This window comes from Phacochoerus africanus, chromosome 14 (genome assembly GCF_016906955.1).
Source record: "Phacochoerus africanus isolate WHEZ1 chromosome 14, ROS_Pafr_v1, whole genome shotgun sequence".
Taxonomy (NCBI): Eukaryota; Metazoa; Chordata; class Mammalia; order Artiodactyla; family Suidae; genus Phacochoerus; species Phacochoerus africanus.
Genome location: NC_062557.1, coordinates 23,801,181 through 23,823,703, shown reverse-complemented (window position 1 = coordinate 23,823,703; position 22,523 = coordinate 23,801,181). Strand labels below are relative to the sequence as shown.

The window sequence follows — 22,523 nt, the reverse complement described above, 5'->3', positions numbered from 1 at the left end:
TTTGGGGCGGCCGAGTCTGACACGGCTGAGGACATCTTGGTGATGCTTCCAGCTGGTCTGAGGACCCGGTCTTGGGAGAGCAGGACAAGGGCAGAGGTGGTCCTGGATCCAGGGTCCTCGGGTTTTCCAGTGATCGGAGGGCAGGTGCTGATGGAGAGGCCAGGAGTCCTGGTCCCCGTGACTGCGGTCCTTTCTCCCTGCTCTGCCCAGAGCCCTCCTGACTCAGCGCTGGTGGCAGCCTTGCTCTTCCCTTCCCGTCCCGGCTTCCGCCAGGGTGGGGGTGGGGGTCCAGCTTCTGCGCAGGGGGCCCAGCGAGCAGCAAACAGGAAACAGGAGAACAAAACCGCTCCCTGGCCCCCCGCACGCCTCACCCTCACCCTTCTTCCTCCCTCCCTCGCTCCTGCCCACCCCCGTGGTCCTCTGTTCCTCCTTCTATGCCTTGGTTTCCCCTCTCTTCGTGCCCCTCTGTCTCTCTCCTCTACCTCCCACGGATCCTCTGTCCTGGCCTGTCCTTGCTGGGGACAACAGGTGACAGGATCAGGGAGGGAAGGGGGACCTGACTCTTCTACCTGGTTGTCCCTTCTGGCGGCCACCTCCTCAAGGGCCCAAGCCTTTGACTCGTCCTCCCCTGACCCTTGGATTTGGGAGTGGAGTTGGGCTGGATCTACCCCTCCTGCCCCCGGCCTCACTGCCCTGGATGCTGGCTAGAATTCTGGCATAAGATCCAAAAGTTGGAATGAGGGGCTCTGGCCTTGGAGTCCCGTTGCGGCCATAACAAGTGGGGTGCTTCTGCCATTCCCTTCTCTGAAAACAGGGTCAGGGCAGTGGCCCCGGGCCCCGGGAGTGGCTGTGGAGGGAAGCACACCACTTGGGAACCACCACCGTCAAGTGGGAGAGAAATGGCGATGGTGCTGACACATCTATGAGCCCCACCCGGGAAGGGGCCTGGGAAGAGGGAGAGCCAGGAAGGGGAGGAGGGCAAGGTCTGCCATCATGGACTGGGGCTTCCTGTCTGACTCACATGCTGGGGCGAGGTGGGCGCCAGCTTGGAGCCCATTGTGGACTTGGTGGTGGCCCTTCTGGGTAGAGCCAATGGTCCAGGGGTGCTGGGGGAGGGGGTTGGTTACATGTTCCCACGAGGGGTGTGGGAAGGGTATAGCATGACTCTGGTGTGGGTATTATGAGAGACTGCTGCCCTCTGTGCAGGACAGTGTGTGGTGTGTGTGTGTGTTGTGTGTGTGTAAGGGAGAGACCGGAGGGGATATGGTGGCAATGCAAGGAGCAGGAGCACTACGCAGTGTGTGCCTGTTTTCTATCTGCCCCCATGGCATTTGTGGGTGTCTCTGTGTCCTGTGTGTGAAATGTATGGCTGGGTATGTGGGGGGCCTACTGTGCTTTCAGGGGCACCTGCTTGCACATGTGTCTCTGTGAGGTGTGGGGGCTCTTGTATTCATGGGAGGGAGTCCAAAGTGTGTGTGCATCCAGAAGGGTGGCTACGTGCAAATGTGTATGTGCGGGGAAGAGTGTTTCTGTGGGGTATGTGGACAGAGGAAGAGGGAGTGAGAGTGTGTGGTGGTGGGGGGCGTGGGGTGTATGGATGTGTGTGTGCTGCCGGTCTGTAAGAGTAGGGAGGGTGTGCATTTACACGGGTGCCCTGGAACGTGTATTTCTCTGGGGCGCTGGAAGCTGGATGAGCTTTGGCCTGGAAAGAGTGCACCGTGCGCGGGCGGGTGCAGTGAGTTTTGTGTGAGTTCGCGGGTGGGGGGGGGGGGGGGTGGGAGGGCTGCCCGCCTGTACGGGGTGTGCAGTTGTGACTGCGGGGGCGCTGTGCAGGGCCTCTGGTGTGTGGGTGTGTGAGTATGTGGGATGGGGCGGCCGCGGACAGGGGCCGCCCCGGAGGGGGAGGCGTCTGCCCTGTGCGACTCGCCGGCGTGTCCGGGCTCGGGCGCCTTCGGCCGGGAGGCGCGGGAGGGCGCGGAGTCGCTGCAGCCGTCCTGCCGCCGTCCGCGCGGGCCGTCCGTCCCCTCGGGGCCCCCGGGCCCCGGGCCCGTGGCTCCGGGGGGCGGGCGGAGACCCTCGGGGTCCGCCCGCCGCCCCGGGGGCCGAGGACGTCGCCCGCCGGGCGCCGAGGAGCGGCCGCTGGCCCCCGCGCGGCGCGCCCGGCTCCGGAAGCCCGGCCCTCGGCGCGCTGGGGCCGGGGCGGCGGCCGGGCCCTGGGGCCCCCGCCGGCCGCGGCGCTGGTTGGCAGCGCCGTGTGGCGCGTGGAGCGCGCGGGGGCCGGGGGCTGGCGCTGGGAGCGCGCCGTCGGCGTGGACTGCAGCGCCCCGGAGCCGCGCTGCCTCTGGCTGCCCTGCCTCGGCCACAGCGACCGCCGAGCGCCCGGGCCGCGCCCGGCCAGGGTGAGCCCCGAGGGGCCAGAGGGGTCGGGGGCAGGGGCAGGGGCAGGGCCCTGGGTAGGCCTCGCCGGAATGGGTGGGACCCGGTCACCTACTCCCTGTGATCCTTGAGGTGTGTGCACCCGGTGTTCCGGGACCGATGCCCCGGAGTAGGGAGTGAGTGAGGAGCAGAAGAGATGCAGGTGAGGTCGTCAGGGTTCTGGCTGAGAGCTTTTCCATGGGTGCTGGATGGCACACACACCTCCCCACCCCCACCCCACCCCCACCCCCGCCCTGGTCTGGGTGGTGACCTCCAGTGGGCTTGAGCCTCTTGGCTCACAGGCGATGGAAAGATGGAAGGGACCAGGGTTGTTTGAAGAGATGCAGGGCATGGAATCCTGGAGAGTCTGGGCAGGCACTGGATCTGGGTCAGAGGCAGACAGGGGTACCACTAATGGAGCAGGCGGGGCGTCACTCTGCCCTCCCTGTAGGGCACCTGGGCACGGGGACCCACAAGGGTTTTCAAGAGCGTCAGGGAGACTGAGGAGGCAGCCTGGGCCCCAGCAGGTAGTGAGTGATCTCAGGATGAGAACTGACAGGGCTGGAGAGGGGGTGGGGATAGAGTTTCTGATGTCCGGGATGGACCAGGCTGGTAGGGTGTGAGTCACAGTGGGCACCATGCCCAGCATGAATGCCATGCTCCCTGCAGTGACCTCTTTATGCTCCTGGGGAGGGGAGGAGCAGGACTCCTGGGTTCTAGTTCCTGGTGTTGCCAACCCACCATGTGTCCAGCTCCATCTCCTTTGTGGCTCTGGGGGCATCTGTCCTTTTCCCACCATCACTTAGTATTTTGGGATGTCTCTTTCTTCTTCTTTTTTTTTTGTCTTTTTCTAGGGCCGCATCCGTGGCACATGGAGATTCCCAGGCTAGGGGTCTAATGGGAGTTGTAGCTACGCCAGAGCCAGAGCAATGAGGGATCCGAGCCACGTTTGCGACCTACACCACAGCTCATGGCAACGCCGGATTCCTAACCCACTGAGTGAGGCCAGGGATCGAACCTGCAACCTCATGGTTCCTAGTTGGATTTGTTAACCACTGAGCCACGACAGGAACTCCTGGATGTCTCTTTCTTTCCTGATATGAGGGTGGGAGCGTTTGGAAATAGACCTGGGCCAGAGAGCATCATTAATCAGTGACACCCCTGTGTCCCCCAAGCCTCTCTCTCTCCCGCCTTGTCTCTGTGCTGACTTCACACCCAGGGGATGTGTGTGAACTGTACCCCTTCCCCATCTCCTCGCCTTCCATTCCATTGCTGGCTCCTTCTCTGTTTCTGCATCTATTACCTCCCTCCCCGTCAAGATGAGACTGAGAACCAGTGTGGTCCAGGATCAGAGGGGAGCAGAGGAGAAGAAATCCATGCATATATAATAGCATGAAGGATTGAGGCTAAACCCAGGGAAGAACTTCCCACAGGGGCGCTGCCAAATCTGGCCACTGGTGGGGGCTGCGGTGTCTCCTGTTCAGGCAGGGGTGTGGTCGCTGTGGCAGGGGGATTACCACACTGACATTCTCAGGAGCCTAGTTGGCACGGATGGGGGGAGGGAGGCTGGAAGGAAGGAAAAGAGGAAAGGGAGAGGCAGAGATAAGGGAGGGGGCGCTGGTGGTGCCTGGGTAAGGAGGGGACCTATGAGGGAAAGGCATGCCCACTGCCCTGGATTGCAGGCCCCCCTTCCCTCAGGAGTGGCACCCCCAGGCAGCTGGCAGTTCCAGGCAGGATGTGTGCTGGGGGAGGGGTGGGGGGCGTGCGGGGACCTGTCCCAGCCACTTCTCGTCACTGGGGCAGCTGGTGGCTTAAACCTTAATCCAGGACACCAGCAAAACAATAGGCCCTGCAAACAGCCTCAGCCTAGAGCCCGGGTGGAGGGCATGCAGGGGAGGCAGCCCAGGCCGGGGAGAAGCAGAGCTTCTGGTAGGAGGGGGCAGCGGAGGGTCCCCGGAGGCCCTCTTCTCTCCCTGATCAGTTCCTTGCCAGGTCAGCAGAGATAGGAAATCCAGGGGATTTCAGACCTCAGCAGAATTCCCAGAGAATTTTCTCCTCTGGACTCCTCAGACCCCCATGAGGCCATGGGGCCCGGCGGGAGCATCCAGACTGTAGCCACAAGCAGAGGGAGCTGAGGGGCCATCGCTGGACCTCTGGTTAAGGCCTCCTGGACTGAGGGGTCGCCCAACTTTTGATGGGACCCCTGTGAGGACAGAGAGCTCACAACCTCGCCTGAGAAGCTTTCCAGATGCATGTGGTTAGAATGGTCTCTGGGGCCAGAGTCTCACCCGGCCTCCCTGGATCTTCCACCTGGCTGTGTCCTCTCAGAATGTATGAAGCAAGCCTATTGCCTCTGTCACATTTTTCTTTAAGCTTCTGAGATTTAAGGCTATCTTCTCCCCAAACCTCCCAGCCCATGCAGCCCAGCCTCCCAGGCCACGCACAAATCCCTAGCTTAGGGCTGGGCACAGGATCCGCTCCTGCCAGATGTGTGAACAGGAGGGTGGGTGGATGCTTGCAGGACCATCTTCTGTCTTCAGATCAGTACATTTAAGGGGCCGCTTTGTGCTGGGGAAGCAAGGGGAACTTTCAGGTGAAATGGGAGCTCCTCACCCCAGAACAGCTGGGCTACTTCCCTCTGCACCCAGCTGCATCTTTCTCCCTGCAGCGGAAGGCTCCAGCCTGGTGCCAAGGAGGCCTGAGGGGGTAAGGCTGTTGGGGTGGGGGGGATTCTTGCCCTCTGAGGGGTTTGGATAAGGGATATTCCATAGGTTAGGCTGCCTGAGATTGGGGTGGAGCCCCCGAAAGAGCCCTTCTGGCTTTTCACTAGGCAGCCTGCCTTTGGCGCCCATCTCCTCTAATCTCCCCAGGCACCCATCTCTCTGACACCCTCCTGTCACCCACTTTCCCTCTCTGTGTCTGAGCAGGGCATCTGAAGGAATCCCCTCTCAGGCATTATCCTCCTCTTCTCCCTCTCGCCCAGAAACAGACCTGTGTGCTCCGGAACCCTTGTCTTCCGACACCCTCGGCCCTGTCATCTTGGGGAATCTCAAGTATTCCGGGCGGGTGGGTTGGCCATAGGGCAGCAGAGTGTCCCCCGCCTCCCCTCGGTTCCCCCCTCAGTTCCAGTGAACCAGCCAGGCCCCTGGGCTGGGTCCTGAGCCACAGTCCCTTCGGTTGTCTGATGTCCGGTCCACTCCCTTGTGGTTCTTCGTCCCCCACCTGTTCCCACTGCTGCCTCCAAAGGATGCATGTGTGTGCTAGTCCCATAGATGTGTGCTTGGTGCGCATGTCTGTGTGTCTGTGCACCTTTGCATGTAAGTGTGCTTGTCCATGTGTTTGTGGCGGGTTCTGTCTGCGTGGGTGTGTATAGAGGTGCCAGTGTCTGCCTACGTGTGTGTGTTTCAGGTTGTGCAGCAGACAGGGATGAGTGTAGATGGCAGCAGACCGTGTCCATGAACACTGGCTGAATTGAGCTCAACAAGCACCTGGTTCACTGCACTGTTATTTCCCTGGACACAAAAATGTCAGGAGGAGGAGATTCCATTGTGGCTCAGTGGTTAAGAATCCGACTAGGAACCATGAGGTTGCGGGTTCGATCCCTGGCCTCGCTCAGTGGGTTAAGGATCCGGCATTGCCATGAGCTGTGGTGTAGGTCACAGATGCAGCTCGGATCCCATGTTGCTGTGGCTCTGGTGTAGACCGGTGGCTACAGTTCCGATGAGACCCCTAGCCTGGGAACTCCATGTGCCGCAGGAGCGGCCCTAGAAAAGGTAAAAAGACAAACAAAACACAAAGATGTCAGGAGGGGATTGAGGAAAGAAAGAAGGCTGATGATGAGAGAGTTTCCGTTATGGCGCAGCAGAAACGAATCAATCCGACTAGTATCCATGAGGATGCTGGTTTGATCCCTGGCCTCACCCAGTGGGTTGGGGATCCAGCGTTGCTGTGCAGAGGCGGCTCGGATCCGTGTTGCTGTGGCTCTGGCGAAGGCCGGCAGCTGCAGCTCCAATTCAGCCGCTAGCCTGGGAACCTCCAGAAAAAAAAAAAAAAGAAGGCCGATGAGGGTGGGAGAGACAGGAGGGGAGAAGGGGGTCAGGGGCACAGGAGGGTCTGTGGGCTCCAGGAGTCCTCTCGGGTTCCTCTGGGCTGGTATGCACACTGGCCTCTCACCCTTGCTCCCTGTGCTCCCGCAGCTGCCACTGGGCCCCAGAGATGGCTGCTCTCCTGGGCGCCCCCTCCCCTGGCAGGGCCCGAGGACGCTGCTGCTGCACAAAAGCCTCCAGGACGGATTTGGCTTCACGCTGCGCCATTTCATCGTGTACCCACCTGAGTCTGCCGTGCACTGCAGCCTGAAGGTACGCCCTGCGCCTCTGCCCGCCTGGCCTGAGGGAGCTTGGCGGGGGGGGGGGGGTTCCCTCTGTATTGTGCCCTCCATAGTGCCGCTGTGGCCTGGGGAAGAGGATCACAGAGAGGCAGGGGCAGCCCTTATGGGCAAGCCCCCTGCCTGTTCTGGGCTCAGCCTTCTCAGGAGAAGGATGGCTCAGGACAAGGAGCTAGAGGTGGGGGAGCCAGGATGCTCACCCACAACCTGGACTCTCAGCCTCTGGAAGGTGAACAACCTCTCAGAGAGGTGGAGTTCTGGGGCCCCCTTGTCCACTGGCCACTTCTGATCTGGGTGGATTGCACCCCCCACCAAAGCCTGAGCTCTTGGGGTGGGGTCTGTCCCTCGCACACCTGGCCTCAGTCGCGTGCCTGGGGTGGGGTGGGGGGCTTGGGCTGGGCTGGAGAGCTGGGCTCCAGTCCGGGTACAACCCCTAACTCGCTGTGGATCTTGGGTGGTCTCACCCTTTCCGGGCTCTGCTTCTTCTGCTGTCCCTGAGGGCATTTATCTCTTTGAGCCCTGAGGATCCTTCCAGCCCTAATGTTCACATCAAGTTCTTGAGTCCAGGAACTAAGGCTGCTCAGCCTAAGCCAAGGTGTGGCCTGGGTGGTGGGGGGCGGGGGGGGGCGGGGGGGAAGGGCCCCCGACAGTGAAGTAGGCATGCGTGCAGGAAGGCAGGAGGGGGGCCCAGGCAGGAACCAGGGCTCCCCAGGAGGGCCAGCTTCCCCCCCTCTCCCAGCAGGAGGGGAGAGAGTTGTCTTGGAGTCCATGAACCTGTCTCTCCCCTCCCCCAGGGCTGGGACCAGCCTGCACAGCTGTTGAGGGACTCTCCCTCGGGGAGCTTAGTCCCAGCTGCCTGAGGACCAAGGCATTGGATTTCTCTGCCTGTGTCTGTGTGCCTGCACGTGTCTCTTTGTATGCACACGTGCGTGCATGGTATGCTAGTCATGTGCGTGCAGGCGTGTACCTCTTGACATGTGCATCGAGGTGTCTGTATAGAATATGCTGCACGTGTCCGTGTCACTGTGCAGCTCTCACCCCTGTGTGCCCGAGTCTGGGGGCCCCTGCATAAACTCTTCCCATTGGCTGCTTAAGGGTGTAAGTGGAGGTTGACAGTGTGCGGGGGAGGGGGGGGGCAGCGGCTGCACCTCCATGCCCAAGCCCCCCCCCCCCCCCCCGTTCCCTGGAACCTCTGGTCCTTTCTTCCCTCCTTCATGGCCCTTCCACCTTCCTTCAGGGGACCCTGCTGAGGGTGACTCTGCAGCAGCAGCCTGAGAGGTCTGGCTGGGGAGGGGACCTGTTTCAGAGAGACTTCCGTCACACGGGGCGCTGGAAGACCCCAGGGCAGGGCAAGCCAGGGACGGGCTCCATCCCTTTCCAGAACATGCCCAGGGCTGGGAGCCTGCAGGGACCTCACCCGTCTAAATGCATCCATCTGCCTCTGCCACCCGCTCACTGTGCTGTCAGCTCACATCAGCGGGCACGCTCCCTGCACAGGAGGGCAGGGGCAGAGGGACTGCTCTCCAGCAGAGCCCAGCGGCCTTCCTGTCCTAGCTGGGCTGCCCAAGCCTCCCGGGTTCCGGCCCTGGCTCCTCTCCTGTCTCTGAGTGGTCCTGGAAAAGTCACGCCCTGTCATCTGTAAAATGGCTAGATCATCCATGGAAAAGATTAGCCTGAATGACCCCAGAGGTCCGAGGCAGCTCTCAACCGCCACATCCTGCTGGCCCGTCCTGTCTGACTTCTCTTGTCCTTGCTCCTCTCTCCTCCCCACGTCTAGTGCCCTTCCCCCCACTCACCAGGATGATCCCAGAGGCCTCCCCATTGGGTCTCCTCGATTCTATTAGCCCTGCACCTAGATGCCAGAAGTATTTTCACATCTACTCTCTCCCACTCGAGAAGCTTTGCTGGCTCCCTCTTTCTCTCCTTTCAAACCTGAGAACTTTAGTCTGACTCCTGTCACTTGCTACTGTGGAGTGTCTTTCACCTTCAGCTCAGCTGATCGAGTCCTATTTCTGCCACGGAGTGCCTGCACATGCCAGTCGCCTCACCCAGAATGCCGTCTCCCAGCCGTCCTCACACTTGCCCTAAAACCCTCTCCCCCAGGGGTTCCTGTTGTGGCTCAGTGGAAACAAACCCAACTAGTATCCAGGAGGATGCGGGTTTGATCCCTGGCCTCCCTCAGTGGGTTAGGAATCCAGCGTTGCCGTGAGCTGTGGTGTAGGTCGCAGACGAGGCTCAGATCTGGCATTGCTGTGGCTGTGGCGTAGGCCAGCAGCTATAGCTCCGATTCGACCCCTAGCCGGGGAACGTCCATATGCTGCAGGTACAGCCCTAAAAAAAAGCAAAAAAAAAAATCTTCCCGCAGAGGGACACTAATCAGGCCTTCCCTCCCATTCTCTGAGAGCTGATAGCCGCTGTTTACACTTGTCACGCCTGCTTATCAGTGTCTGCCTGGGTCCTGTCTGCCTGTTAGTGTTTGGTCCCTCCTCTGTCTGGCTTTGAGCTCCCCAAGGGATGGGGTGATGGGTCCCCCCCTTGGATGGGGGGCTTTCGGATGGCGGAGACGCTGATGCAATAGGAGCAGCAGGTGTAAGAGAGGGCTTCTGCTACTGGGGGAGATTGCCTGGGACGTGACCTCCCTGAGGACGGCCCTCTGCCCCCTCTGGCTGCTGGGCTCGTTGAAGGATGATAAGAGGGGAGGCTGCTGGACAGGGAGCATTGAGGGGCCCGCCCAGGTGGAGCCGGGCCTCCCCCTGTGCTGCTGAGGGCCCACACCCGCCTCTGTCCCCCCCACAGGAGGAAGAAAATGGAGGCCGAGGAGGAGGTAAGGAGTGGCCGGGGGCCGGGGACTGGTCCTCCAGCCTGTGTCTCTCCCTGTCCCCCAAGGCAGCCTGGATTCTGCTGCGCCCCTACCCCTGACTGCCGTTCCTGCCTTTGCTCATTGGACATCTGCTCTCGCTCTCTCTCCTCCCTTTTCTCACATGTATCTCCCTTCGGGCCTGTCCATTCTGCGCTGGGGGTGGCGTTCTGGGGAGCAGATGGGTCTCTAAGCCCCGGTCCCCGCCCTGGAGTTCCTCCCAGCCTTGACTGAGGCAGAGGCAGGGCCCACAGGGCCCTAGGAGCTGGAAGTAGAGTGCTGCAATCAGGGGTTTTCCTTGGGGACAGAGACACTGGGGTTCTCAGGGCATAAGGAGGAGCCCTGAGGTCTTTCTCTTTTCAGATATGAGCCTTAGTCCCCTGGCTGTCACCCTGGCCCTCCAAATAGCCCCTTACCGGCACCCAGGCTCCCTGGGGTATTCAAAGGCAGAACCCCTTAAACAGGCAGACTTCCTTCTCTGCCACCGGGGCTTCTGCTGAGCAACCACGGGCACATTGTCCTCCTAAGTCCCGGTGGCAGAGGCCTGCGATGGGGAAGGAGCCCGCTGACCTAGAGCAGGCCCGTTTCTCTGATGGGACAATTAGTGGCAGAGGATATTGCTGAGGCATAACGTGATGTCCTCTGGGGGTGAGTCCCTGTCCCGGGATCCTCAGGCCTCTGCTTGAAGCCCTCGACCCTGGGGAGCGGGGTGGGGTGGGAGGTGCGTGTGTTGTATGTGAGTTTCAGCACCTTGCCCGGCTCTCCCTGGTCTGGGTGTGGACATTCTCTGTGCATGCAGGTGGCTCTCCCTGCTGTGTATCTCTTATGACACCCGTCCTTTGTCTTATGATGGGCGTGTGTGTGTGTGTGTGTGTGTGCGCGCGCGCCCGCGTGCGCATGCACGTGTCTGTCTGTCCCACTAGACATTGAGCGTGGGAAGGGCAAGGGCCACGTCTGTCCACCCTTTGTCATCTACTTTCTTTTTCTGAGTAAGATTTGTATTTTTTCTATTACAGTTGATTTACAATGTTCTGTCAATTTCTGCTGTACAGCAAAGTGACCCAGTCATGTATACATATGCATACATTCTTTTTCTCACATTATTTCCATCACGTTGTCATCTACTTTCTAGCACAGTGTTGGGATGAAAGAGCCATTTAAGGAGTGACTCTGTGTGTCTCTAGAGGCGTCCATTCTCCCAGCAGTGTGTCCTGTGGTCTGATCCTGTGCATCCGTGTCCCTGTGGATGTGTGGGTCTGTGTTTGTGTCCATGTGAGTATGGTCATTCTCTGAGTGTGTGTCCCCTGTGTGTGTAGCTGTGCATGGGTGTGACCTTCAGCCGCCACCCCCAGCTAACCTGGCTGCTGCTCACCAGGACCCTCCCCCCGGCACCGCCTGGAGCCCATGGACACCATCTTTGTCAAGAATGTGAAGGATGATGGCCCTGCCCATAGGGCGGGGCTTCGCACAGGTGAGCTGTCCCAGTTACCTGGCTCATCCGCACCCCTCTGGGTCTCTTCTCCCCACCCTCCGGACAGGAGGGAGTTCTGGGATCCAGGTGTTGGGGAGGTTCCTGTCCCCCATTGTCATCCATATGTGGTTCAGGGGCTCTCAGATGGGGCCATGGACACCCTTTGGCCTGCTCACCTGGGGCCCTGCCCCTTGTCCCCAGGTGACCGACTGGTGAAAGTGAATGGGGAGAGCGTCATTGGGAAGACCTACTCCCAGGTCATAGCTCTGATCCAGAATAGGTGAGCGCCCCTGCCTCCCTTCTCCCATAAGCCACCCCCCCCCCCCGCCCACTCCCACCCCACCTCCTTGGCCCTGGTGGTGCCCTGGCGACCAGGATCCCTGTTCTCCCAGACCCTGTTGCCTCAGCCTGGCCTGACCCCCTGCCCTGTCTCTGTAGCGATGATACTCTGGAACTCTCCATCATGCCCAAGGACGAGGACATCCTCCAGCTGGTGAGTCCCGCCCTGCTGTCTGAGGTGAAGGACCCTGGGTGCCCGAGGAAGGATACATCCCTTCTCCTTGGTCCTCCCTTCTGCGCTGGCCCCTCTGGGAGGCAGAGCAGAGAGTGGAGGGGGCAGCCCCAGCCTGGCACTGCCTGACTGAGCATGTCAGACCCGAACCCGGGGCTGGGACTGCTTGTTGCTTCATTCAAGGCCGAGTTGTGCGCGAGAGGGGGTTGGCGCTGGCCTTGGCCGGCAGGATTCCTGCCAGGGTATCAGGAAGGAGGGTGGCCCAGCGGGCCCTGCCACACTGGCACGTTCCTGTGACTCCTGTGAGATGCCTGTTCCCTGCCCCCCTCCCTGCCTGGGCCCAGGGAGCATGCCTCCTGTAGATGGGTCCCCCCCAACACACACCACACTTCACCCCACTGTCGTATGCTCCCATTCACACACCATACCCTGCAACTCTTGATACATAAGTAGAACACACTAGAAACACAGCCACACAACACAGCCCCACCCTTCATTTAGCACGCTGTACACCACGGTGGTAACGCACACCCCACGCCAGACACTCCCCACCAGGCACTTGTCACGGTACACACCACCCCGCAGTACTGCCCACAGGCACCCAGGACCTCACATGAAACCTCACAGCCCATCACACATGCCTTGACGTCTCAGATCCCCACGACACCACACCGAGTGGGTCGCAGCACACGCCCTCGAACTTCTCACCACAGCACAAACACTCATGACAGCCCAAGTGCTTCCTGTCGTCCCAACACGTATGCCCACAAACATCACAGCCTGTCTCATCCCAACACGGGCGTGCGCGCCCACCCGTGTCACAACAACCCAGACTTAGGCAATCACGACGCACAGTGCAAATGCCTAGAACTCGGCCTTCAGCCCATAGTGCAGGTACAGACGTGGCCCGCAGCAGCCGTGCACTCACAGGTGGACCCGTTTACTCTGCACCCTCTGTGCGCATGCCCACAGGCAGACACATACACACACACGCACACACGTGCACGTGCGGCCTCTCTCTCTGTTCCCCCCCATCTCTGACCCAGAGCCCAGGGCAGTCCTCTCTGCCCAGTTCCCTAGTCTTAGGAGTGCCAGCCAGATGCCAGCTTGCTTGCCCCCAAGGTCACAGCCCCCCAGGAGAGGGCTGAGGGCCAAGCCTGGGAGGCCCTGGGAGCTGCTGGGCTGGCTTCTGCCCTGGATGTGCTCTCATAACTGCTGGTAATCACAGTGCCATGCTTGGCACTCTGCCTTGCTGGGAACCTCCACCCTGGTGACCTCCATTATCCCCGGGCCCTTCCTGGGGAGGGGGCGGCAGGGAGGGGCCCCAGAGAGGTGGATGGCTCTCCCCAAGTCTCAAAGACCCCGCCTGCACACCCTTTCCCAGACTGAGGGAGGCACGCTGGGGCGGGGGCGGGTGACAGGGCGGGACCTAGGGCGTCGCTCTCTCCCACCGGAGGGGGGCAGGGTGGGGCTGCAGCCCTGAGCGCGGGCTGCCCCGACTCGGGTGGGCAGACAGCCCCAGATGTCAGCATCTGGGGGCCTGCGCTGGCCCCCCCTCTCCCCGGCTGGCCAGAGGGTGGGGCCCAGGCATTCCTGTGGTTGGGAGCCAAGGCTGGAGGCCAATGGGGCCGCGGCAGCTGCTGACGCCACCGCCGACGCGGCGAGGCCCCTCCACACCCATCCACCCCTCCCTCCTCCTCCCGCCAGCTAGAGAGAGCCGGTGGGGGCCGAGGGCAGCCGCAGAGAGGGAGGGCAGACCAGGGGTTCGGAGGCCAGGGCCGGCACCGGGGTCAGTGGGGCTTCGCGGAGGGCGGGGGGCGGGTGGAGGCGGGGCCGGGATGCTGCCGCCACCACCGTGATGCGGGGAGTCGGGGGAGCCGGCAGGATGGCAGGAGGGAGAGGTATGTGAGTGGCGCTGGCCGGGGCGTGTGGGTCGGAAGGGGGCTGAGTACGGGGGTGTGGTTTAGCGCATCCTCATCACATGATGTGCCTGAGACTGGAGGTGTAGTTATTTGTGTGTGTTTGTCTCATTGTGTTTCTGTGTGTGTGTGTGAGTGTGTCTCTGGGTGTGTATTTTCTTGTGTCTCCTTGCGATGTGTGTTTGGTTTCCCCTCCCTCTGTGATACTTCCCCCTGAGCTAGGCCCCCCAGGCCACCCATCAAGGGCCAGCCTAGGCCAGGGCCACAAGGCCGCTGTCCCTGGGGGCTGCCTCCTTTTTTGGCCGGGCCTGGGCGCTGGGTCTGTCAGTCCTCAGCAATGCAGCGTCAGCCTCAGCTCCCAGTGCCAAATTCCAGGCCTGGGGTGGCAGAAGGTGGCCCAAGGCTCCTCAGTGGGCCCAGCCCCTCCCCCAAGCCTGGCCCAGAGGAGCGGGAGGCGGGCAAGTCCCTCTTCACCAGAGTGGCCCCAGCTGCGCCCCCCCCCCTCCGACCCCAGCCCACCCCACCTGGGTCACACCCCTTAGGTGGCTTCCTTCCCTGTCATCTGCCACCTGACTGGTCTCTGATGGGGTCTCCCAGCTCCGCCCGAGGGGCTTTGGGCACCGGTGGGCATGAGGAAGCAGGGAGGCAGCTGAGGCCAGCGTGGGGGGAGGACCCCAGAAAACAGATGTCGGAATGTTTGTGGCTAAAGGCAGTCCTTGTCATAAGTCTTAGAAAATTCCTGGCTCTTTCCTGAGTGAGTGTGTGACTCTGTGTGTGTGTGTGAAGACTCTCAAAGCCTGCTTATTTCTTTGTCTCCCTCCCGGTTCTCTTTCACCTCCCCTCTCAGGGCCCCCCTTCGGTTCCCTTCTCTGGGGGGTCTTGACTTCCCAGGGCTGCTGCAGCCCTGCCTCTGGGGCCTGTTCAGCCCCGCTCACCTGCCTCTGTGTCCCCGGCCAGGCCTACTCCCAGGACGCCTACCTGAAGGGGAACGAGCCATATTCTGGAGAGGCCCGAAGCATCCCAGAGCCACCCCCGATCTGCTACCCCCGAAAGACCTACGCCCCACCAGCCCGGGTCTCCACCTGGGCCACTATGGTGCCTGAGCCGCTCTCAGCCCTGCCCAGTGACCCCCGGAGTCCTGCTGCCTGGAGTGACCCGGGGCCCCGCATCCCGTCTGCCACCCGCACCCGTCTGGACAGCCCTTCCTTGGGGATGAGCCAGCCCCGACCCAGCCCTGGTGCCTTCCCCCGCCTCCCTTCGGAGCCCCGGACGCCTCGTGCCTTCCCGGAGCCTGGCAGCCGGGCGCCTCCCAGCAGACTGGAGTGCCAGCAGGCTTTGTCACACTGGCTGTCGAACCAGGTACCCCGCAGGGCGGGGGAGAGACGGTGCCCTGCCATGCCTCCTCGGGCTCGCAGTGCCTCCCAGGACCGGCTGGAGGATGTGACTGCCCACCGCCCGTGGCCCTGCTCCACCTCCCAGGGTGCCTTGAGCCAGCTGGGCCAGGAGGGCTGGCACCGCGCTCGCTCGGATGACTACCTGAGCCGGGCCACCCGCTCAGCCGAGGCGCTGGGGCCAGGGGCACTGGTGTCACCCCGCTTGGAGCGCTGCGGCTGGGCTTCCCAGCGTCCATCTGCCCGCACCCCCGCCTGCCCACCCAGGGACCTGCCCGGGCCCCAGGCCCCACCCCCGCCTGGCCTGCAGGGCCTGGACGACATCGGGTACATCGGGTACCGGAGCTACAGCCCATCATTCCAGCGCCGGACTGGCCTCCTGCATGCACTGTCCTTCCGGGACTCACCCTTTGGGGGGCTGCCCACCTTCAACCTGGCCCAGTCCCCGGCCCCGTTCCCACCGGAGGCCTCTGAACCACCGAGGGCCGTCCGGCCAGAGCCCAGCCCCCGGGCCCTGGAGCCTCCCGCCGAGGATCGCCGTGACGAAGTGGTCCTGAGGCAGAAGCCGCCAACGGGCCGCAAGGTCCAGCTGCCCCCCGCAAGACAGATGAACCTTGGGTTTGGTGACGAGTCCCCAGAGCCAGAGGCCGGTGGGCGCGGGGAACGCCTGGGCAGGAAGGTGGCCCCTTTGGCCGCTACCGAAGACTCTCTGGCTTCCATTCCGTTCATTGGTGAGTGACAGTGCGGGTGGCTGTCTTGGGAGACTTGGGTTTCTGTGCCTGGTTGTACTCCACCCACCCACCACTGTGGGTGGAATTCTGGGTGGGGTACTGATGGGATCAGCTCGTTTCTTTGTCCGTTCATCTGTCCATCCATCCATCCATCCTCCTGTCTCCCTCCATCCTTCCATTCGTTTACCTTCCAACCTTCTTTCCATCCCCCTGACTTCCCCCTCCCTCCTTCCCCCCTTTCCTTCCATGCTTCCCTCCCTCCTTCCTTTCATCCTTCCATTCTTTCTTCTTCTATCCTTTCTTTGTTCTTTTCACCCTTTGTTCTTTCCATCCACCCTCCATCCCTCCATCCCTCCCAGATTTGTGTCACGCCCTGTGCTAGGCTCCATGCTCTCCTGGAGTGTGAGGTCCAACCATGGGGACAGACAATCAGACAAGAACAGTCCAGTTGGGAGCTCCCATCCCTGCTCAGCAGTAATGAACCCGACTATTATCCATGAGGATTCGGGTTCGATCCCTGGCCTCAACTCAGTGGGTTAAGGATCCGGCGTTGCCGTGAGCTGTGGTGTAGGTTGCAGACGCGGCTCGGATCCCGTGTTGCTGTGGCTGTGGTGTAGGCTGGCAGTTGCAGTCCCGACTGGACCCTTAGCCTGGGAACCTCCATGTGCCACATGTGCAGCCGTAAAAAGCAAGGAAAAACAAACAAACAAAAAAACAGTGCAGTTGGATGGGTGCGTGATAGGCATACAGGCAGCTCTACGAGACAGAAGGGCTACAGCCAGACTGGGGCGTGGTGGCCAAGGAGAGAATCTTGGAGGAAGATTTCGGCTACAACTTGAAGAGTTAATCAGAGGAAGAATATTCAGGAAGAGAGGATAGACTATGCAAAGACCCTGGCGTGAGAGGTGGGATGCCCTTCCAGGTCACGGGGAAGGTCTGGAGGGGCCTTGTCAGTCGCTGGCGGGTTTGGGCTTTATTCTGAGAGCAGAGGGAACACTGACAGTGTGCTGCCTTGAGATGAGATGTTGGGTAAGGGAGAGACGAGAGAGTGGCGAGGTGGGAGCTTCCTGGGTTTCTGGCCTCGCTGGAGGGTGGTGCCCTGACTCCGAACTGGGGAAGAGAGGGAGTGAGGCAGGAAAAGTTTCCAGTTTGCTGAATAAGAGGCGCTCGTGAGGGAGCAGGATGCGCTGGGCTGGGTCTGGGGGCTTGGGAGGAAGGCTGGGGCGCAAGATCTTGGGACTGGGAGCCGGGAGCCCAGAGATGGTAACGAGCTGAGAGTAGTGAGCTCACCCTCGGGCAGCCAAGGGAGTGAAGGAGGAGAGGCCTGGCCAGGAGGGGAGGCACAGCCCTGGCCTCCCCCAGGCAGCCTCAGACGAACAGGGCAGGCCCAGCCTTTTGTCTTAGCACCAGATCTGAGGGCACAAGGTAGTCTACAGTTTCAGGGGACTTCCAGTCTGAGGCGGAGACGAGGCACTCACCAGCTGATGGGGGAGATGGTCCTTTTAACCTCAAGAAGCTCCCAGTCTGGGAGTTCCTGTTGTGGCCCAGCTGAAATGAATCTGACTAATATCCATGAGGATGCGGGTTCCATCCCTGGCCTCGCTCAGGGGGTTAAGGATCTGGCAGTGCCATGAGCTGTGGTGTAGGTCGCAGACACAGCTTGGATCCCACGTGGCTGTGGCTGTGGCGTAGGCCAGCGGCTACAGCTCCGGTTAGACCCCTAGCCTGGGAACTTCCATGTGCTGTGGGTGTGGCCCTAAAAAGCAAAAAAAAATAAAATAATAAAATAAAAATTTAAAAGAGAAGCTCCGAGGAGTTCCCGTTGCAGTGCAGCAGAAATGAATCCCACTAGGAACCATGAGGTTGTGGGTTCGATCCTTGGCCTTGCTTGATGGGTTGAGGGTCCGGCGTCGCTGTGGCTCTGGCATAGGCTGGCAGCTGTAGCTCCCATTAGACCCCTAGCCTGGGAACTTCCATATGTCGTGGGTGCAGCCCTCAAAAGACAAAAGACAAAAAACGAGGAGTTCCCGTCGTGGCGCAGTGGTTAACGAATCCGACTAGGAACCATGAGGTTGCGGGTTCGATCCCTGCCCTTGCTCAGTGGGTTAACGATCCGGCGTTGCCGTGAGCTGTGGTGTAGGTTGCAGACACGGCTCAGATTCCGCGTTGCTGTGACTCTGGCTAGACTGGCAGCTACAGCTCCGATTAGACCCCTAGCCTGGGAACCTCCATATGCCGCAGGAGCGGCCCAAGAAATGGCAAAAAGACAAAAAAAAAAAAAGGCGAAACAAAACAAACTCCCAGTCTGATGGGAGAGGCACAGTCCATGGCCTCAGAGAGCCTTCAGTCTGGTGGGGCCCTCAGGAGCCAGGTCTAGGGTGGGTGGCTCCAACCCCACTCCTGGGTGCCCTCAAGTGTGATGGGGCTCAGCCTCCACGTGGGTTTGGTGGGTCGGTTCCCTGCAGGGCCTTGGAGGGCTTTTGGAGCCTCAGGACTGTGGTTCCTCGGATGTGAATGTGGGGCTGGGGGGGAGCAGACAGGTTCAGCCTTCTGGTGCCTTCACCCACCACTCCCTCTGCTCTCGCAGACGAGCCCACCAGCCCCAGCATCGACCTCCAAGCCAAGCATGTCCCTGCTTCTGCTGTGGTCTCCAGTGCCATGAACTCAGCCCCCGTCCTGGGCACCAGCCCATCCTCCCCAACCTTCACCTTTGCCCTCGGCCGCCATTACTCCCAGGACTGCAGTGAGTGCTTCCCGCAACCCCAGCCCCACCCCGATCCCTTGCTGCCTGGTCTGCTGGGTCCCTGCTGGGCCCGCTGCCTGATGTCTGGCCTCTTCCGCCTGGCTTCTGCTCCTCCTGGGACCCCGGGGGGGAGAGTCCCCTCCCGGCCCTGCCTGGATGGGAGGGCTCCTGGGAAGCCCCCTGCCTGCTGCCCCGCTGACCCTGGGACCCCCTGTGCCTGGCTTCGCAGGCAGCATCAAGGCCGGCCGCCGCTCCTCCTACCTGCTGGCCATCACCACGGAGCGCTCCAAGTCCTGCGACGACGGGCTCAACACCTTCCGGGACGAGGGCCGGGCTCTGCGGTGAGCAAGGGGGCCGTGGCGGGGCTCCCGGCCCTGGGGTCCTCCACACATGGGGGCAGCATGCTTCCCCCCCCCCCCCCACTCCCGAGGGCCTTTGAGCCTTGGGGCCTTGGGGAGGCCCTGGCTGGGCTTCCCGCACCCCTCACCCTCGGTCCTCACTCCCCAGGCGCCTGCCGAACCGCGTACCCAGCCGGCGGATGCTTCGAAGCTTCTTCACTGATGGGGTGAGTGGTACGTGTGTGCGGGCAAGGGGGTCAGAGAGCTAAGGAGGGGCCCCGGCCTTGGCCTTGGACGCGGCCTGTGACTTCTATGATCTGAAATGGGCCGTTCCAGCTCATCTTCCCCTTCCTCCCTTGGGTCATCCCCACACTCCCCGAATGTCAACCAGGTGACCCACCTTCTTCCCCGGGCTCTGTCATCACCTAGAGACACCGAGCCCTCCCTCCCAGGGCCTTTGCACTGTCCTGCCTCTGCCCCCCACCGTCTTCCATGCCCCTGCCATAGCCACCTGACCCACTTTTTCACTTTCTTCAGATTTCTTAGGGCTCCCCTGAAATTTCAGCCTTTATTTCTTCTTCTTCTTCTTTTTTTTTTGTTGTCTTTTCTAGGGCTGCACCCGTGGCATATGGAGGTTCCCAGGCTAGGGGTCTAATTGGAGCTTGTAGCTGCCGGCCTACACCACAGCCACAGCAATGCCAGATCTGAGCCAAGTCTGCAACCTACACCACAGCTCATGGCAACGCTGGATCCTTAACCCACTGAGCAAGGCCAGGGATCGAACCCGCAACCTCATGGTTCCTAGTCAGATTCCTTAACCACTGAGCCACGACGGGAACTCCCTACTTCTTTTTTTTTTTCCCCCTTTTTGTTTTTTTTAGGAGCTGCATCCTGGGCACATGGAGGTTCCCAGGCTAGGAGTCGAATCAGAGCTACAGCTGCCGGCCTATTCCACTGCCATAGCAACGAGGGATCCGGGCCACATCTGTGACCTACACCACAGCTTCCAGCAACACCAGATCCTTAACCCACTGAGTGAGGCCAGGGATCGAACCTGCGTCCTCATGGATACTAGTCAGGCTCATTTCTGCTGAGCCACAACGGGAACTCCTACTTCTTCTTCTTTTTTTTAATGTTTTATTGAAATATAGTTAATTGGGGAGTTCCCGTTGTGGCGCAGTGGTTAACGAATCCGACTAGGAACCATGAGGTTGAGGGTTCGGTCCCTGCCCTTGCTCAGTGGGTTAAGGATCCGGCGTTGCTGTGAGCTGTGGTGTAGGTTGCAGACGGGGCTCAGATCCCGCATTGCTGTGGCTCTGGCAGAGGCTGGCAGCTGCAGCTCCGATTCGACCCCTAGCCTGGGAACCTCCATATGCCACGGGAGCGGCCCAAGAAATGGCAAAAAGACCAAAAAAAAAGAAATATAGTTAATTTACAAGATTGTAAATTAACTATATTGTTAATTTCTGCTGTACAACAAAGTGACCCAATCACACACATACACACATCCATTCTCTCTGGGATTCTTTTCTCACATAGATGATCACAGAATACTGGGTAGCGTTCTCTGTGCTGCACAGCAGGTCCCTGTTGACTAGTCGTTGCATATACCTCAGTTCCACATACCCCACATGCCCCCGTCACCACTTTGCTTTCGCCTTGCACTTCTCGTATTATGCAACGTATGTATCCATTTCCTTTCTTACGTGTCTCCCCACGAGAACATAAGCCCTGGAGCTCCCATTGTGGCTCATCGGTTAGCGAACCCGACTAGCATCTATGAAGACACGGGTTTGATCCCTGGCCTCCCTCAGTGGGTTAAGGATCTGGCGTTGCCGTGAGCTGTGGTGTAAGTCACAGACGAGACTCAGATCCTACATTGTTGTGGCTGTGGTGTAGGCTGGCGGCCACAGCTCCGATTCGACCCCTAGCCTGGGAACCTCCATATGCCGCGGGTGTGGCCCTAAAAAGACACCCCCCCAAAAAAATAGAATGTAAGCTCCATAAGGGCAGGGATTTCATTTGTTTGTTCACTGCCTGACCCCTCTGAGTACCTGGACAGGGCCCTCACTGGGGAGTATTTGCATCGTGTCTTCAGGGGACTGGGGATGCCCTGGAAAGGGAGGGGCCAGGGTTGAGAGTGATGGAGAGGCCCAAGCTTCTAGCCTCAGGACCTGGGGAGACACGGGATCGGTTCTGATTATTGGACGGGCTGGAAAAGGCATCTTGATGTCAAACCCTCAGTATCTTTGGTTCATTTAACCCCTGATGACACTGTCACCTGGCTTATTCCTCATCACTTCCTCTGCTTACTTAACTCTCCCCTGACCTGTCACCTCTACTGCTGCAGTCCTGCTGATACGATCACTTCCTCTGTTTAACTCCTTGTGGACATGACTCCCTGCTCCACCGACTCGGGCTTTGTTGATGTTCCCACTTCCCGTGTTGGTGTAACTCCGTGCAGGCACAATCACTTCCTCTGTTTCCTTAATTCCTCCAAGTCTCTAAAGTGACACGTGAGGCATGTGGCCTGCAGGTCACAGCCTTTCCTCCTTTCTGGCTTCCCCATCACATACATCTCATGACCTCAACACAAGTGATTCAGAGAGGGCAAGCAAGGCCCAGGAGGCCACACAGCACAGCAGAGCCCCGTGGCAAAGGCACACGCCAGGCCCGTGTGTCTGCAAGTGGTCCATGGGGTTTCTGAGATGCTGGCACTGTGGGAGCCACCCTAAATTGCCCTCTGTTGTCTCTCTGCAGTCCTTGGACAGCTGGGGCACTTCCGAAGATGCTGACGCTCCTTCCAAGCGACACTCCACCTCTGACCTCTCAGATGCCCCCTTCAGCGATATCAGGAGAGAAGGCTGGTTGTATTATAAGCAGGTCCTCACCAAGAAGGGGAAGGTAAGATGGCTGGAGGAATGAGCTGGAGGTGGACGGAAGCTGGCTCCAGCAGAATTCTCCAGATTTTCCTTCGCCCACCCCACAGCCTCTGGAGCTGAGGAGAACCAGCTGAGGTGGCAGCATGAGGGCCAGAGGTTAGATGCTGGAAGCAACTTCCTGGGGGACCTAAAGAACGGATGAAAAAGAATTAACTAGAGAGGCGGTCTTTGCTCTGGGCTGGATCTGACGACGTTGCGCTTGGAATTCTGACGGCGCCATCCCATGGCTGATCCCTGGCTGGCAGATCACTCCCAGCATGACCACTGGGGCTCATGGACAATGAGAGAGCAAGGCCAGGGTGATTCTTTTAGCGGGGGCTGAGGCCCCTAAAGAAAGCAGAGGTCAGCCTTTTTCAAGGCCAGAAAAGGTTTTAGTCTTTTTTGAGGAAGTTCCTGGGCCAGGGATCGAACCTGAGCGACAGCAGTTGACAGCTGCAGGTTCTTAACCACTTGACCACCAGGGAACTCCAAGGTTCCAGTCATTCTGCCAAGGGCAACTAAAAGCCCCTGAAGCCTTTTCCATTAGCTTCATTATGAGTGAATTAGAGAGGGCGAGAGTGAGGCCAGAAGACCATCTAAGGGCGGCCACAAAGATGCAGATGAGAGATGAAGGGGGCTCGGGTGGGGCAGGGAGATTAGCAGCATCCCAAGGGGAGAAGGCGGGGCCCCCTGGGCCCACGGAGTATGAACCCCCGGGTCTAGACAGCGCCCTGGGCTGCGGAAGAGTGGGGAGGAGGGAGCCCGGCTGCCGCCGTCCCTCCCAGCAGCCCAGGCAAAGCAGAGCAGAGCAGTTACCGTGAGCCTGGGCTGGGCTCTTGTCT

The 22,523-nt window shown here is 60.3% G+C and overlaps 1 protein-coding gene across 3 annotated transcripts in view; it reads left to right on the top strand.

Moving 5' to 3' along the window:
- The window catches only part of ARHGAP23 (Rho GTPase activating protein 23), a 97,815-nt gene that overhangs the window by 34,216 nt on the left and 41,076 nt on the right, over nucleotides 1–22,523 (top strand). The window contains exons 1-11 of one of the 3 annotated variants that reach the window (XM_047756932.1): nucleotides 2,295–2,399; nucleotides 6,612–6,773; nucleotides 9,596–9,623; nucleotides 11,032–11,127; nucleotides 11,329–11,407; nucleotides 11,566–11,620; nucleotides 14,515–15,679; nucleotides 18,267–18,422; nucleotides 18,652–18,763; nucleotides 18,930–18,987; nucleotides 21,521–21,664. In XM_047756932.1, the coding sequence (XP_047612888.1) occupies nucleotides 11,061–11,127; nucleotides 11,329–11,407; nucleotides 11,566–11,620; nucleotides 14,515–15,679; nucleotides 18,267–18,422; nucleotides 18,652–18,763; nucleotides 18,930–18,987; nucleotides 21,521–21,664 (1,836 nt within the window). In that variant the 5' untranslated portion in view covers nucleotides 2,295–2,399; nucleotides 6,612–6,773; nucleotides 9,596–9,623; nucleotides 11,032–11,060. Of the gene's footprint in view, nucleotides 1–2,294; nucleotides 2,400–6,611; nucleotides 6,774–9,595; nucleotides 9,624–11,031; nucleotides 11,128–11,328; nucleotides 11,408–11,565; nucleotides 11,621–13,461; nucleotides 13,540–14,514; nucleotides 15,680–18,266; nucleotides 18,423–18,651; nucleotides 18,764–18,929; nucleotides 18,988–21,520; nucleotides 21,665–22,523 lie in introns of those variants that run through there. The other 2 variants (XM_047756931.1, XM_047756933.1) reach the window with 2 other exon arrangements.